The following is a 16508-nucleotide window of genomic DNA, read 5'->3' on the forward strand; positions in this document are numbered from 1 at the left end:
GGAAAAACAGGCAAAGAATTAAATGACTTGTCCAAAGTTGCCCTTGAATTCTGAAATAATTCTGATTCCCAGTGCTATAACCACAAGACTATACTTCCTCTCTAACATTCTTTGTTTTTCAAAATGACATTTGTAAGCACTTATACAAAACAAGAATTTGAGTCCTGGTTTCTGAAGAAAACTTGCTGAAAGCTGTGCATGCCTTTATAACCAAATTCAGTTAATTCAATTCTTCACTTTTGGACTCATGCATAAGTCTGAATTATAAGAATTAAGCTTAGGTGGGAACACATTCTTTGTTTTTTTTTAGTGGTATTGGCAACTAAATATATTTGCATAATAAAGCATCTTTTTTAGTTTTTAAATTTTTTTAAAAATAAAACTGTATTTATTTGACATCTATTCAATGTACAGCCATCTGGTCTGAAGCAAAATTCTGTCTCTGGATTTAATTTTTTTTAATGATTTTTCATAGATTACAAAGCCAGAAGGGACCATTGTAATAGTGTAATCCAGTGGTGGGCAACCTGTGGGCTGCGGGCTGCGCGCGGCCCGTCAGGGTAATCTGGTGGCGGGCTGCAAGACAGTTTGTTTACATTGACTGTCCACAGGCATGGCTGCCCGCAGCTCCCAGTGGCCGTGGTTCGCCGTTCCCAGCCAATGGGAGCTGCAGGAAGAGCCGTCGCTTCCCGCAGCTGACATTGGCCATGAACGGCAAACCGGGTCACTGGGAGCTGTGGGCAGCCATGCCTGCGGATGATCAATGTCAGCAAAATGTCTCGCATCCCACCAGCGGATTACCCTGACGGGCACGCACGAGCCACAGGTTGCCCACCACTGGTCTAATCTGACTTCCTGTATAACATTGGCCATATAATTTCCCAAAAATGATACTTAGAGCATATCTTGAAAAAGTCATCTGATATTGATTAAAAAATTTCCAATCATGGAAATTTACCATGACCCTTGGTAAATTATTTCACTGATTAATTACCCTCACTGTTTAAAAATGTATGCCTTATTTCCGGTCTGAATTTGGCTAGCTTCAACTTCCAGCCATTGGATCATGTTACACTTGTCTGCTAGATTAAGGAGCTTGTTATCAGATATTTGTTCCCCATGCGGATGTTCATAGTCTGTAATGAAGTCACCCCTTAACCTTCTCTTTGAGCTAAATAGATTGAGCTCCTTGAGTCTGTCTCTGTAAGGCATGTATTCTAATACTTCAGTCATTCTCATGGTTCTTTTCTGAACGCTCTCCAATTTTTCAACATGCTTCTTGAATTGTGGTTGCTAGAACTGGACACAGTATTCACAACAGTGCCAAATGTTAAGTGCTGAGAAACGTTTCTGCTGCAACAGTGTTGTTACTGGTCTTGGAGCTCTGATGTCAGCTGCATTAGCAGACACTGAAGCATGTAAATTCAGCAGACCTCGATGTTAATCATAAGAAAGACCACCAGTTTGGTTCAGTGGTGAAGGCACTTGGTCGACAAAGCACGGTACTAGGGCCCCATAGGAGCTACATGTACACTAATACATGTATGCCCACGACAATGGTACCAGCTCAGTCAGCGCACCAAGACACTGCCCCCTAGGCTGGTCAAAGATGCCTCTCCTATGACGTCTTATATACACTGATACAAACAAGTTATGTATTACACTCCAAATGTTGTTAGTTACCAAGCCTACACCTTGTACCTGCTAGTTCAAACAAAACACCATTATCCTGTCATCCAATTGTTATTTTACGAGGGGTTGGTGTTTTCCTGTGCCGTATCTTAAGAATGTGTTTACATAGTTACTTGAGAACTCTGGATGACCTGCACCATCCTCTCAGGTCAGGAATGTGCTTACTTGATGTTAGCTAATACGTAGGGTGTTGTTATTTTGTCAAGGCCAAGCCTACTCTGGTTCACAGCCTTGGTTCACACTTTTAGTTATGCCTAGCGCTCCAGCAAGGCCTACACCAAATACAGTAAAATAACCTCTCTACTGTAGGTGATTTGGGTGTGGGAGGGGAGGGGATGAAGGGTCGAGTGCCTCCCCCCAGCAGCCAGCCTGAGTGGGGAGTGGAAGGGGCAGGGCCAGAGCCAGAAGAGAAGGGGTGGGACCGGAGCCTCTTCCAGCCACGCTGCCTGGGACGCTGTCTAGAGCAGCGCAAGTATCAGAGGGGTAGCCATGTTAGTCTGTACCACAAAAATAACAAGGAGTCTGGTGACACTTAAAGACTAACAGATTTATTTGGGCATAGGCTTTTGTGAGTAAAAAACCCACTTCTTCAGATGCATGGAGTGAAAATTATAGCTACAGGCATTAATATATAGTGGCACATGAAGATAAGGGAGTTACTTTACAAGTGGAGAACCAATGTTGAAGGTCAATTCAGTCAGGGTGGATGTGGTCCACTCCCAATAATTGATGACTAGGTGTCAATACAGACTTCAAAGAGAAACTGCAGAGCTACAATTTATTTGCAAACTTAACACCATCAATTTGGGCTTGAATAGGGACTGGGAGTGACTGGTTCACTACAAAGCAATTTTCCCTTTCTTGGTATTGACACCATCCCTCCCCAGCCAGGTTCTTACTGCTGAACACAGAACATGCCAGGGTGTGGGGGGCTGGGCTCCAGCTCACTCAGCCACTGTCCTGGAAGCCAAGCCCAGGAGGCAGCCCACCACCACCGCTGCCAGGCGCTCTCTCAGACAGCTGCTGTGCTTCCCTGGGCAGCATCTGGGAGTGGCTCAGTCCCACTCCCTGCCTGTGTCTGGCTGCCAGGGAGAGCAGCCGAACAGCTGGGAGAGGGGGAAGTCATGCGTCCTCCCCTTTACCTGGTATCCCCCAGTATGGAGGGCACCCATCGTCTTCTGAGCTTCCCCTGTTTATGCCTCCACTGATCGGATTAGCCTTTTTGGTCACAGCGTCATACTGGGAGCTCATGTTCAGCAGATTATCCATCCTCCTTCCCCCAAATCTTCAGAGATCCTGTTTCCCAGGATAGAGTTTCCCATCAGGTAAGTATGGCTTACATTCTTTGTTCCTAGATATATTCATTTACATTTAGCCATATTAAAATATATATTGTTCCCACGTACCCAGCTTTTATCAAGTGATCCAGATAACTGCATCAGTGACTTGTCCTTTACATTATTTATCACTCCTCCAATTTTTGTCTTTTACAAACTTTTAGTGATGATTTTATGTCTTATTCCAGGTCATTGATAAAAATGTTAAATAGTGTAGGGACAAGAACAGATCTGTGCAGGACACCAGTAGAAACACACCTTCTCAATGATTCCCTGTTTACAACTACATCTGGAGACCTGTTAGTTAGCCAGTTTTAAATCCTTTTAATGTGTGCCATGTTAGTTTTATATAGATCGAGTTTTGTAATCATAATGTTGTGTGATTCCAAGACAAACATCTTACAAAAGTCTAAGTCTATTACTTCAATACTATTACCTTTATCAACTGAACTTGTAATTTCATCCAAAAAATATCAAGTTACTTTGACAGAATCTATTTTCCATAAACCCGGGATGATTGATATTAATTATATTATCCTCTTTTAATTCTATATTAATAGACTCCTGAATCAGCTGCTCCATTATTCTGCCTGGGATCATTGTCAGACTGAAAAGTATATAATTACTGGGGTCATCCAGTCTGCCCCTTTTAAATACTGGCACAACATTAGCTTTCTTCCAGTCTTCTGGAGCTTTCCTGAAGTTTCAAGACTTATTAAAAATCAGTATTAATGGTCAAGCTAGTTCTTTAAAAACTCTTAGATGCAAGTTATCTAGACCTGCTGATTTTAAAATGTCTAACGTTAGTAGCTGCTGTTTAACATCCTCCTGAAATACTAGTGGAATGGAAAGAATGTTATCATATGATATGACTACATCATTTGTTTTTTCCCCAAATATAAAACAGAAATGTTTATTGAACTCTTCTGCCTTTTCTGCGTTATTATTAATGATTCTACCATTTCCATCTAGTAATGGACCAATATCATTGTCAGGATTCTTTTTGTAAACAAAACTGTTGTCCTTAACTCCGCTGTACATGGATTGCGCCTTGTGTCCCTTTGCTTCCCTTATCAATCCTTCTACAATTCCTAGCTCTTGATTTATATTCATTACTGTCAACTTCCCCTTTCTTCCATTCGTTATATATTATTTTTGTATAGCTCCCTTCACTTCCCCTCTCAATTTCAAGTCCGTTTTTGCCAGTATGTTCTTCCTTGCTTGTGGAATTGTGGCTTTTGGGGCATCTAGTAAAGTGTCCTTAAATGATTGCTAATTATCATTCATGTTTTTCTGATTAAATTCATCCAGCTGATTTGGCTCATAATTGTTTTTAGCTTTGTGAAATTGCCCCTTTAAAGCACTGAGTATAAATATTACTGGTCTGGACTTTATTCTGTTTACACATTATGAGTGTGATCACGTTCTATGATCACTTCCTCTTTATCAGTCAAAATGCGGTCTAATATAGAATTCCCCCAGGGTGGATGCAACACTTATTGAGTTAGGAAATTATTATCTATAATATTTAGAAATTCCAAGGATGTTTGAGTACCAGCAGCATGAGACTTCCAGCATATGTCACTGAAACTGTTGTCCACCATGATCATGCAGCTTTTCCCTCTGCACATTAAAAATAGGTGCAAAAGGAGATGGTAATCCTGTTTCCTCATGTGATTGGGTGGTCTGTAGCAGACACCAACTAATACTTCATCTTGTGCTTTATCTGTTAGGACATTGATCCTTATGCATTCAAAATCATTTTCTTCTGAATGATCAATGACTTGGAAACAAGGTAATGCCATTTTTGAGAAAGAGTGCTATTACCTTTCCTCTTTTGCCCACTCAGTTTTTTCTAAGAGGTTATAACCATTGATTGTCATATTCCAGTCTTACAACCCATCCCATCAGGTTTCAGTAACACCAACTAGATTGAATTTATGCTCATACTGTGCCCTGGAATCTAAGATCTCCCTGTGTATTCTACACTGCTGTTTTTAACATGAGTATGTCACACCATAGCAGCACCCCCACATGCAGGTTTAATTCAGTAAGCCAAACAAGAACATTTTAGAAAATAACTTTCTTTAATACTTGTTTAAATAGCTAGAAAAAATACTGATTTTTCTATTTAGCTACTGTGAAGGTTTCTTTTGTGAAAATTACAACATTCTGTCCTTTGATGTTAATGGTACATGGTAGTGGCTGCAGCGTTGGGGAATTAGATTTTTCTTTTTTTTTTTTTCTGTTTGGATCTGGTGTCATGCTGATTTTCATACTGTCTGGAATTACTTCATATTTAGTATTTATAAAAGTTATTTTGTGAACATTTTCAATATAGTTGCTCATTTGTTTGTTTAGTTTGGAAAAGAGAAGACTGAGAGGGGACATGATAGCAGTTTTCAGGTATTTAAAAGGGTGTCATAAGGAGGAGGGAGAAAACTTGTTCACCTTAGCCTCTAAGGATAGAACAAGAAGCAATGGGTTTAAACTGCAGCAAGGGAGGTCTAGGTTGGACATTAGGAAAAAGTTCCTAACTGTCAGGGTGGTTAAACACTGGAATAAATTGCCTAGGGAAGTTGTGGAATCTCCATCTCTGGAGATATTTAAGAGTAGGTTAGATAAATGTCTATCAGGGATGGTCTAGACAGTATTTGGTCCTGCCATGCGGGCAGGGGACTGGATTCGATGACCTCTCGAGGTCCCTTCCAGCCCTAGAATCTATCTATGAATCTATGAATTACTTCACATCCTATGTCATCTGTGGAGTAACTTTCTAGGCTTTACAGAGTGTATAAATTACGCTCACAATCAAGAGAAAAAAACGCACATTGCCATTTTCTGGCCTTTAATTTACAGGTACATGTGATTGAAAAGATTCTAACTTATCTACTTTATGTCTATAGTTACATGTAATCAGACATTAACTTGTCTTACTTTGTTGTTATAGTTCTTTTGAAAAGTTGACGTCTAATAAGGTATCTGATTTGACCGGTGGTATGACTCAACTTTTATCTTTCTTAGTATTAAGGTGCATCAGCACCTTAGTCTATCAGCACCCTAGTCCATTCCCTGTGAGTGGTGACACAGAACTTGTTTTGGATCTCCTCTCACATTCATATTTTCTTCATTGATTCTGCTTACAGGTGCAGTGGGCACATGTTTAGTTACTGTAGTCATGTTATATGAAAATGAGAGCAACAGTATGGACTAGATACCTGGTTCTAACCTTGCTGCTAATGTTTATTCCCCCTCTTGCTTCAATACAAAAATGAAAATTATGCTGTATTTACATTTGAGCTGATTGTCAGGTTCTAATACAACAGGGCCCCAACCCCAATCCTGATTTAAGTAACATTTTTTTCAAAATGAGGGAAAGCTTTCAGTCACTTCCATAATTTTTACGTATTACAGAAAGACAAAATTGCTCTCACCACAATTATTGGGCTCTACAGTTCATCCTCAAATTGCTGCTCTAAGTGTTTTAAAACCAAATAATTTCTAATAGATCCCCTATTCCTGGGCCTGTGCTTCTGTGAATTATTGGGGTCTGAGTGCACCAAACAGTAGCTAATATTATCCTATACAGAGTGTCATGTAACCAGAATAACAAATATGTTTTGCAACTACATAATTCTCTTTATTTTTCAAAAATTTTATATAACTACATTCACATTTCCATAAAATTTCCAATTTTGCACAGAGAGAACAATTCACATTTTTACCAAGCGCCTTCCCCAACCCTTTTAGTGTACTATATTTATCTTCATGCTCCTGTTTAAGTATCTCTACAGTTATTGGTACAAACATATGGGATGTATGTATGAGAAGCAGTTCTATTACACTTTACAGGAAATTTTTATATCTACCTATCTTTTATTAAAGTACTTGTCTATAGCATATGAAACAAAACTATCCTGTAGTATCTTAATTCCTTCATGTGAGCTGTTTGTCTCCTCTAAAGTGTGTATGTGTGTGTGTGTAATGATATTATTAGATCTGAATAACGACATTTTGCTAGCAATTTTGTTCCGTTTCCAAAATGGGAGGTGAACAGAATCATGTGATGGCCACTTTGCTACCTTAACATATTATCCAGCTATAAATGAGTTGGCCTTGTTCTAAAGTAACTTACCCACTAATTGTTCCTCTCAAAACCTGGCATAATAATGGGTACATCATATACCAACAAGTTACATATTAGTACAGCAATTCAAGAGCTACAGTTTCTAAATGGCTGTATACTGGAGTGGCTTTCTGGCACTAGTTGTGATCTTGCTCCCAGAAGAATTGTACTGAAGCGTGTCGCATCCTGGAGGATGTAGCACTGGACATGAGTGTTGGAAGTAGGTCAGGTAACCCAAATTCTTCAGCCTTTTGTCAGTCCTCTAAACATTCCTGTGGAAATGCTGTGATTTCCAATTTCTGTTGGACATGTCTATATTATAAATGCTGTTTAACAAACACTTCTGTGAATTTTTATATGCTACTTGCATTTTCTCCAGCTCTTGTAAGGGATATCTGGCAATAGCCTGGAGAATATTACCTTCAGATTGGCTGTCATGACATTTTAATATCAGTTAAAGCTTTTCACATTTATAACGAAGCTTTGCTGGGTGAAGCTTAATAAGCCTAGCGACATCTTTTATTCTACTAATAAAACATTATATACAGAAGCAGCTAAATTAACTAAAAGAGCATAAAATGTTTGGTCAGCAAACAAATTTCTTTTAGAACAGAGTATTTTGAAAGTCTACATTTCATCTCCAGCCATCAATGGTTGTAAGAACAATCCCGCTGTTCCTAGAATACATACCAGAATAAAAACCCACAGAAAAATGCGATCAATTACCATGGCAACATACTTCCAGTCATCCTGAATCTGAAAAATATAAACACAGACAAATAAGACATGAAGCAGGCATGTTCTGATAAAGGTAAAGTTTACTGATCAGTAAATTGTTTGGTAATATCAGAACTCTTTTCTGTGTTCAGCAAAAATGTACATGGGAGCTCTTCCATGTACAGAATGTTTCTTCTTTCATATGAACACAACTTCCAACCTGGCTTTTGAGGTAGCAGAAATTCATCCAACATTCATCTATCTGTAGTAAGGCCAAAAAACAGTGCAGAATTAACTACTATCTCTTCGTCCCCCCCCAATGGTTTGATTCATTATGGCTGAAACTTGCTTTGCATGAGTTGCAGAAGCTATCTTTCTAAATTAATCCCAACTTTGTAACACTATTTTAAGATAATAGAACTGTCCCTTTCACTAAACACACAGGGGACATATGGCCCCTCTTCCGTGGGCACAGAAATTTGAAGGTGAAAGAGACTCTATAGAGGGAGCACTTTCAAAAGTCACTTGGGCACATTTGCCCCTGAGCCCCAGGGCTCCCAGCCGCCTCTGTAGCTGGTAGCTCAGGGGTGATTTAAAGGCCCCACCTCTTCTGGTTGAGGCCATGCCTCTTCCGATTGAGGCCACTCCCCCCGCTGAGGACTCCGGCGTACCGGTAAATCCTTTAAGTTACTTTCACCCCTGGGAAAGCCTCACTACTTCTGTGAGCCAGGTAAGTAAATATGTATTTTATGGCAGGGTGACTTGCCCAAGGGCACACAGAGAGCTAACTGCTGTGCTAGGATTTCCCAAGTTCTCATTCTGATGGCAAATCTTGTGCTTGTTCCTCCCTCCAAAAGAGTTAATATAATAGATTCCACTTTAGCAGATGGGTTGGCATTGGCAGTAAAAGGAGTTCAGTGCAACACCGTGTTTCCCCAATATGAATTTCAATCCACTGGGTGATTCATGGCCCCATACACCTGTAATGTAAACAATGTGGGTTATTTGTATCGAGAAATTGTGAATTGTTCTGCAATGTTTTTATGAAAGGCATCTGGGATGTTTATTCCTACAAACAAACAAAAAACACACTCCAACACTCATGGTAAATAGTGCCTGTAGCCTCAGTAACTAATGCTGAAAATTGTTCTTACCTCTTTGGCTTCATTCTGCATTTTCATATTCTCTGCAATGTATTTGACACTTTCAATGGCATCTCTCATTTCTGGTGACAAAACTGAAAACGAAAGCAGAGCATCTACCGAGTCATAGCTTGTACTCCTTGTAAGATTGCCACTGAAGTCAGAAAACTTTATTCGTTGATACTGACAACAGCTGCATGTTATATCTTGACATATAAAGCCATCTTTGCAGCATTTGGTTTCAGAGCTGCTGAAGCAATTTAAGTCTGAGAGCTCAGCACTGTAAAGTGGCTTTGGCTTCTGATTATTCTCTTCATCACTGGCAGGCCTGGTCATAAACATGATCTTGGGAAGTAAGTTCAAGAAAATGGTCTTCACCCACTCAGGCATTGTGTGTGTCTTCGGTGTTCTATAGTGTACATTAAGTACAAACACAGTAATGACAATGGAAAGAGTTACAAATATCATGGTGAAGAGGAGGTATTCTCCAATAAGTGGGATCACCAAAGAGGTAGAAGGGATGGTCTCTGTGATCACTAGGAGAAATACAGTTAAGGATAAAAGGACTGATATGCATAGTGTCACCTTCTCACCACAGTCTGAAGGCAAGTAGAACACCAAAACAGTTAAGAAAGAAATCAACAGACATGGGATAATCATGTTGATGGTATAAAATAAAGGCAGGCGCCTAATATAAAGAGAATAGGTGATATCTGGATATATCTCTTCACAACAGTTGTACTTAATGTCATGTTTATATCCAGGAGCTTTAATAATAGCCCATTCTCCACTCTCCCAGTAGTCTTTGAGGTTCATTGTAGAGCCAATTAAAACTAAGTCAATTTTAGCTTTATCATAAGACCAGGAACCAAACTTCATGGTGCAGTTTTGGTAGTCAAATGGAAAGTAGGTTACATCTATTTTACATGAACTTTTAAAAATAGCTGGAGGTATCCAGGTCACTTCTCCTGTGTATTTCAATAAGGCTTTTGTCTTGTCATCAACTTGGAAGTCCCCAACTGCACTGCAAAAATAAACCAGGGTGGAAAAAAAAGATAGGCAGTTCAACTAATTAGATTACTTTCATATAATAAGAGGTTAAGAACATAGGTATACTTATACACAGTGACTCTGGATTCATGCACTGTAAGTCAGCAAATGCACACTTCAGCATTCCAGCAGTAACGTTAACTGTGCTGAATTGCATGGCTGGCGTAAATAAGCATAGTTCCATTGACATCAGTGGATCTACATGGACTTACAACTGCTGAAGATCGAAATGGTAGTATTTTCTCATCCTGTAACCTGGCTAAATGTGATCCATACCCAAGGCAGCAAACATGAGCTCCTTTGTGTCAGAACAAAGTGATGGACAAGCTGATCTTCCTTACTGTGCTTGGTCCACTCTTTCTCTTCCCTCCATCCCCACAGTAGCTTGCAGTACCGCTCCTCTATGAAAGCAGGAATTCAGGGCTCCTGCCACAGCTTGTCACTGCAGATACATGGATCAGAGCAGGGCCAACTCCCCACCCTGTTCACAATCACAATTTCAGCTGTTGTTTACATGGAAAAGTAAGACTGGAAAAGCATTTTTAGCTATTTATGTGATTAGCAAACTGCAGAAGAGAAGGAGCCAGCACCACATGACTAGCCAGCTCTTCATGGACCTACCAGCACGTGCTCTACACACCACAGTTTGGGAACTCCTGTATTGGAGAGTATTTCAAGCATGTTTCATTGAGGCCAGCTTCCTTATATAGTGTATAGTCAACATATCATCTCAGTAACACATTTGGTCTCCTATTGACTCATTGAAAGCAAAAGTCCTAGGAGTGTACCAACCCTGGGGCTTTTATATAGTTATACTTAATGCTGTGTTGATGTCAGATGGGTAGCAATTTTAACTGAAAAAATGTCTGGATCTAGTAGTCCCTTTCAACTAAAGGTCAGAATTACTGAAGAGTTTCTCATCTGTACATGAGAGGAAAGTTGTGTAGCAGAACTATGTCCCCCTTCTTACTGCCAGCCTTGCATATAGTGCAGAAAATATTTATAGAAAGAGTGGGAAGCAGAAGGAGCACAGGGATGCAGAGTCTGAAGTTTCCTGTCTGTTTCGCTTATTAAAATGTGTGCGTTTTGAATTTTTAATACTTATTAGCTCAACAGACTCCAAAAGTATTGATGTTCAAAAGGAGCAGTGATTGGGGGTAATTCTACTACTAGAGAAATAACAGTTTGCAACACATACCATAGTTGCTGGGTATTAGTACCTGGGTTTGATAAAAATCTTAGGTCTTTTGTAATATTCATGTGAATGTTCAATTTTTTAAAAGTTCATGATACAAAACCAAAACAAATTAAGAGTAAAGGCACTTGATGTGGCATATTCTTACTTGTTATATAAGACAATGTCTGGCTTCCAGATCCTATCAGATGGGACTCGAATAAACTCAGCACCTCCATATTCCTCTGGATTCCACTTAAGTTTGTAATCGTTCCAGATCTAATCATGGAAGAAACCAAAGTGCATTAGAATTACAAAAAGACCCATCTGAAATTGTGGACTACTGCCTATTCTTCCCATTAAAACAAATTGCTGTAATGTCACTTTTATAAAGTTGGTGTTTGTTTTTTTCAGAAGCTCTAATGACTAGATGTATCACCTTTTAAGAACATGTTATTTATTTGTATTCATTAGCATATGTTTTAAATAGACAAGACAGACAGAGGGTGACATGGGAAACAGACTCAATTAGGTGAAGTGACTTGACCAAAGTCACACAGCAGATCAGTTGCAGAGCTAGGAATACATCTCAGGTCTCCTGATGCCCAGTCCCAGTTCCCTTTACACTAGACCAGGCTGCCTCCTCTTCCTCTCAGCCTCCAATTATATTAGAATTTGATTGCTCCTGATATTTTCATGCTATGATCCCAACTCATAAGGTAAAGCAATCTTACAATATCTCTAGAGCAACCAGAGAGATTTCTGAGATCGTAAACTAGCTCCCTGCCAGATCCCTCCAGCTAAGGCGGCACAGGAGGGGAGGGCGGGGTTAATGCTTGAATAGGAGATATCAAAGGAATGCCTAAGTACTATAAGAAACAGTGATGATAGTTCAATAGGTGACACAGTTCCCTCTGAGACACAATGTGGATGTAGTAATATCTTTTATTGGACCAACTTCTGTTGGTGAGAGAGAAACTTTTAAGTTTACACAGAGCTCTTCTTCATCTCTGGGAAACTAAGGCTATGTCTACATTGCACTTTTGTTGGTAAAACTTTTGTCAGTTGATGCTGTGAAAACAACCCACACCTTGACCGACAAAAGTTTTACCAACGAAAAGCGCTGGTGTGGACACTGCTTTGTTGGCAGGAGAGCATCTCCCACGGACAAAGCTACTGCCCCTCATGGGGTGTGGTTTTATTTTGTTGTCAGGAGAGCTCTCTTCTCTCCTGCCAACATAGCACTGTCCACACCAGAACTTCTGTCAGTGAAACTTATGTCAGTCAGGGGTGTTTTTTATTCACACCTCTGAGTGACATAAGTTTTACCAACAAAAGTGCTAGTGTAGATGTAGTCTGAGTAAGTTTCCCAGAGCTGAAGAAGAGCTCTGTGTAAGCTCAAAAGCTTGTCTTTCTCACCAACAGAAGTGGGCCAATAAAAGATATTACCTCACCCACCTTTTGTCTCCAATATCCTGGGACCGACATGGCTACTGCAACACTGCATACTGCATGCCGAGTCAGTATTGAACAAAGAATCCAGCATATTTTAAGGAGAGTGGCAGGTACCATTGTTTTGGTGAGACTCAAAAACTAAAATCTTGGCCAATTTGGTCATTAAAATGCCATGGTTCTTTTTCAGAGTCAGGGTGTTAATGCTGTTGTCTGGGTAATTACAAGCTGTTGTATAGGTAATTACATTGTCTCTACATGAAGTTCCCTGTAGCCAGTGTAATTACTCTCCACAAGATGAGCTTCACAGAGTTTCCTAGGCCTCCTGCGCTGCTCCAGTGGGTTTTACCAAGGGAGGCTCCATAATTATTTAATGCAAATAAATAGCCTACCACTAGGTGTCAGCAATGGATTAAGGTAAGTGTGGCCAACCCAGATCTCTGCACCAAAGCAGCATAGTACCTACCAGACCAGCATCTCTGATGCTGTGATCTTTCCTTTACTTAAATGCAAGTCAAATCAATACAAATGCTGGCTAGAAAGAATGTCCCAGTGTCTTTGAGCATTGGCTTATTTAAGTTTTTGTTTACTAATGCTGAGGCATTTTGGTGTTGGGCTGTTTTCCATGACTGGAGGGACATTTTATTTACTTTACATAATAGTTACATTTCCATAGTAGAAACAGTTTGTATTTAGCAAAATGTTTACCATTTTCCTCCTCTGTTCCTCCCAAAATATTCCTAGGCCAGTTTATTTAGCTGGTGTTCCTTCTTTTGACCTAAATATTCCTGTTTACAAATCTTTAATGTTAGCAGTTTACATTTTTAATTAAAGAGATTGAATGGAAATATAGGAATTCAGGATGACCTAAGGGTTAGAGCTCTAACATGGGACCTAATGGTTACAGGGAAGAACCCACTGTAGTTGAATGGCTAGAGCATGGAATCAGCAGGTCTGGATCCTGTTTTTTGGCTTGCTATGGGACCTTCTCCAAATCATTAACCTTTTTGTTCAGTTCACCTAACTAATATTGCAATAATAATGCTTTCCCACCTATCTACAGTGCTGTGAGATGTCTGGATGAAAAGTGCTATATAAATATAACGTGCAATGTCACTTTTATACTAGTTAGCTAAATGCTGATATTAATGAACATTACGCAAACCATGGTCAGTAGAACATATTGCTTCTCAAATTGTGGGTGGAGGACACAGCAAGAAACCTCACATATTGACATTAAAAGAAAAATGAACTGAGCTGATATTATCAGTGCTGGGATTATATTTACTTACATGTTTCAGCCACAAGTTGGTCTCCATTATCTGGTTCACTTCATCCTGAAAAACACAGCCATGTTGAAAAAATGAGTGGGCCTTTCTTTGGGCTAATAATGTAATACTTACTAGGTTCAGAAAGAAGCCAGTACTCACCACCTTCACTAGCTGTGACATGGATACCTCAAACTGAATGATGGCAGGGTCTGACACATTCGCCACTGGTCTGATAAACTGATTGTAGTTGGCAAACAAGGCTGCAAACAGCCTGTGCTCCGCTTCTGAACAACTGCAACCTGAAAAGAGATCATGTTGGCTTCTGATTTTGAAACAACCCAGGAAGTTTCATGTGGCCAAATGCTATTTCCTTTGAAAATTAAATAACCAGCCATTAAATCTGCATGATGTTAATTTGGCATTCATTTAAGGTGAAAATAGAAGAATAAAATGTAATGGTAGATGGAGATTTTCATATGTCTCTGCTAGTGGACTTTAAAGGATAATTTAATAAAATAATAGAAACTGGAGCTGAAAAAGCCCTTTTCCCTGGCTCACCTTGTCCCTCAACACTACAAAAAGGAGTTGGGGTTGAATGGGGTCAGAGGAAAAAAAATTTCTTACAAACTTAGGCCCATGAGGAGCTAAAACTACATTTTCTAATATGACAAGTTACTGTCCCAGGAGACTGAGGCTCATTATAGGATGGTTGCAATGATGCTAACAGCTTGTTCATTATAAATAAGGAAACAAGGATTAAAATTGATTCACCATTTCAGAGGGAGTACATTCTATTTGCAATTGTCCCTTTTTGATGCTGGTTTTGCTATCTGTGGTACCTTATGGCTATAAACTGAAGGTCTCAAAGCACAACTGGGAATCTTCTGTCCCCTAAACTATGCTTCCATTCTTATAGGCAACAGATAAACACAGTGGGAGGCAGACCCTTCCTGGAATTTAGTGGCCTTGTCCTAAAGAGACTCACTAGTGGTACTTGGATGTAATATGCCCAAATCCTTTCATTTAAAAAAATTAGATCTCTTCTCCATTTATGGATAATGTTATATTTCAACATGGCTGGTGAGACAAACTAACAGGGCTAAATTCTGCTTTCAGCAACACTTGTGTAAATCTGGAATAGCTACACAGAGTCTGTCGATCTTTTAAAATATGACAGTATGACTGAATATAGATTTACATGCAGTTGCTAGGATATGTTTGAGGGTTTTTTCCTCCAGTCATACTAGTTTAGTATTTTCCAGCAAACAGAAGGGAAGCAGAAATACCAATATGCACAATAACTGATCTATAAAGTTTCACAAACAAAATATCTACCTTCTGATCTATTCTAGAAGTTCTGCTGACATCTAGTCTGAGCGTGACACAATGTCAGACCACATACAGTTAAACATCCCCACTCTCTATTCATTTTGAAGACTATTTTTTTCAAGGGTAGTAAAGTCACTCAAACCAACACACCAGATTAAAATAGATAGCTTTATACCTTCCTATTTCTGGAAAATTAACTTTTTAGCCAGTAGACTTGCTCTAATCATTTAGTGATATCTCACCTATAATTATTAGCAAGTAAAGATTCCCCTGGATTAAATACGCCTGAGTCCTTTATATAGGTGGGTTTTAAGATTCATGTTCAGCCTTTTGCCAGCTCCTTGACTGTTGACCAATTTACATTTCCACAACGTGTGAATTAAATCTCTGTGTTTACCACACATCCAGCATCCATCACATTGTAGACAATAACTACATATATATATAAAACAGTGTTTCAACATTCTGGTTAAAGTTGCTGTCATCCCAGAGCACCAGTAATAGCAAGAAGGAGATCTTTGCTCTGCAGAGATAAGGTGCACTGTTCAGAGCCACCTTTAAGGCTATTTCAAGCAGCTGTTTGGCATCACCTATTTCTGCTGATGCCCCAGCACTTTAGAGCATATATCCACTGTGAGCTAAACCTTAAAACCATTTTGAAGTTTTCCAACTCTTTGGTTAACATTTAAATGGCTTTGTGAGATCCTGGGACCCATTTGGCATGCCAAATCAGGGCTGCTATTTGTCACGAGTTCATAAGGCAAGATTTAAAAATTGTTTAATAAAAGAAGCTGGGATTCATACGAATCCTGCAGCATGCCACTTATTAGTGCTGAACCTAAGTCCAGACCAATTAAAAATAATTGTACAAAGCCATATCCCATCCTCCTTCTACCCCCTCCTCTTAAAAAAAAGTCAAGGACCACTCACCTTTAAAGAAAAAGAAAACAGCAGCAGCTAGAAATAGAGCGAATGTGCTCCCCATGGCGTTATGAATTACTGCTCATCAACAGAGACTGCTGGCGACAAGCTCAGCTGCTAGGATTGCACAAGCATGGGAAGTGCAGACAGCTCCAATCTTCCAATGTATAAAATCCTTGTATAAGGCAGACTGCAGGACCCTGGAGAGCAGTTCTGCACCATGGAGATCCCATTAGCAACACTGTGCTGTCTCCTTTTCAGTTGTTCATATTGTCATAAACAGAGAGCACTGGAAAC

The 16508-nt window shown here is 39.6% G+C and overlaps 1 protein-coding gene across 1 annotated transcript; it reads right to left on the bottom strand.

The window, feature by feature from the left end:
- Positions 1-6647: 6647 nt before the first annotated feature.
- CHRNA3 (cholinergic receptor nicotinic alpha 3 subunit) lies at positions 6648-16508 on the bottom strand. Its single transcript, XM_005294499.4, has 6 exons — positions 16221-16508; positions 14121-14260; positions 13983-14027; positions 11408-11517; positions 9027-10038; positions 6648-7911 (listed from the first exon to the last, which is right to left on the bottom strand). Exons 1-6 carry the CDS (start codon positions 16273-16275, stop codon positions 7783-7785), a joined length of 1491 nt encoding a protein of 496 aa, XP_005294556.1. The 5' UTR covers positions 16276-16508; the 3' UTR covers positions 6648-7782.

This window comes from Chrysemys picta, chromosome 10 (genome assembly GCF_011386835.1).
Source record: "Chrysemys picta bellii isolate R12L10 chromosome 10, ASM1138683v2, whole genome shotgun sequence".
NCBI classification, from domain to species: Eukaryota; Metazoa; Chordata; order Testudines; family Emydidae; genus Chrysemys; species Chrysemys picta.

Excerpts from the sequence above, each read along its gene's own strand:
- CHRNA3 (XM_005294499.4), bottom strand. The coding sequence starts at position 16,275 with ATGGGGAGCACATTCGCTCTATTTCTAGCTGCTGCTGTTTTCTTTTTC. Across the intron at positions 14,028-14,120 it reads TGTCACAGCTAGTGAAGGTG|GATGAAGTGAACCAGATAAT; the intron begins GTGAGTACTGGC and ends TGTGTTTTTCAG. Across the intron at positions 10,039-11,407 it reads GACATTGTCTTATATAACAA|TGCAGTTGGGGACTTCCAAG; the intron begins GTAAGAATATGC and ends TTATTTTTGCAG.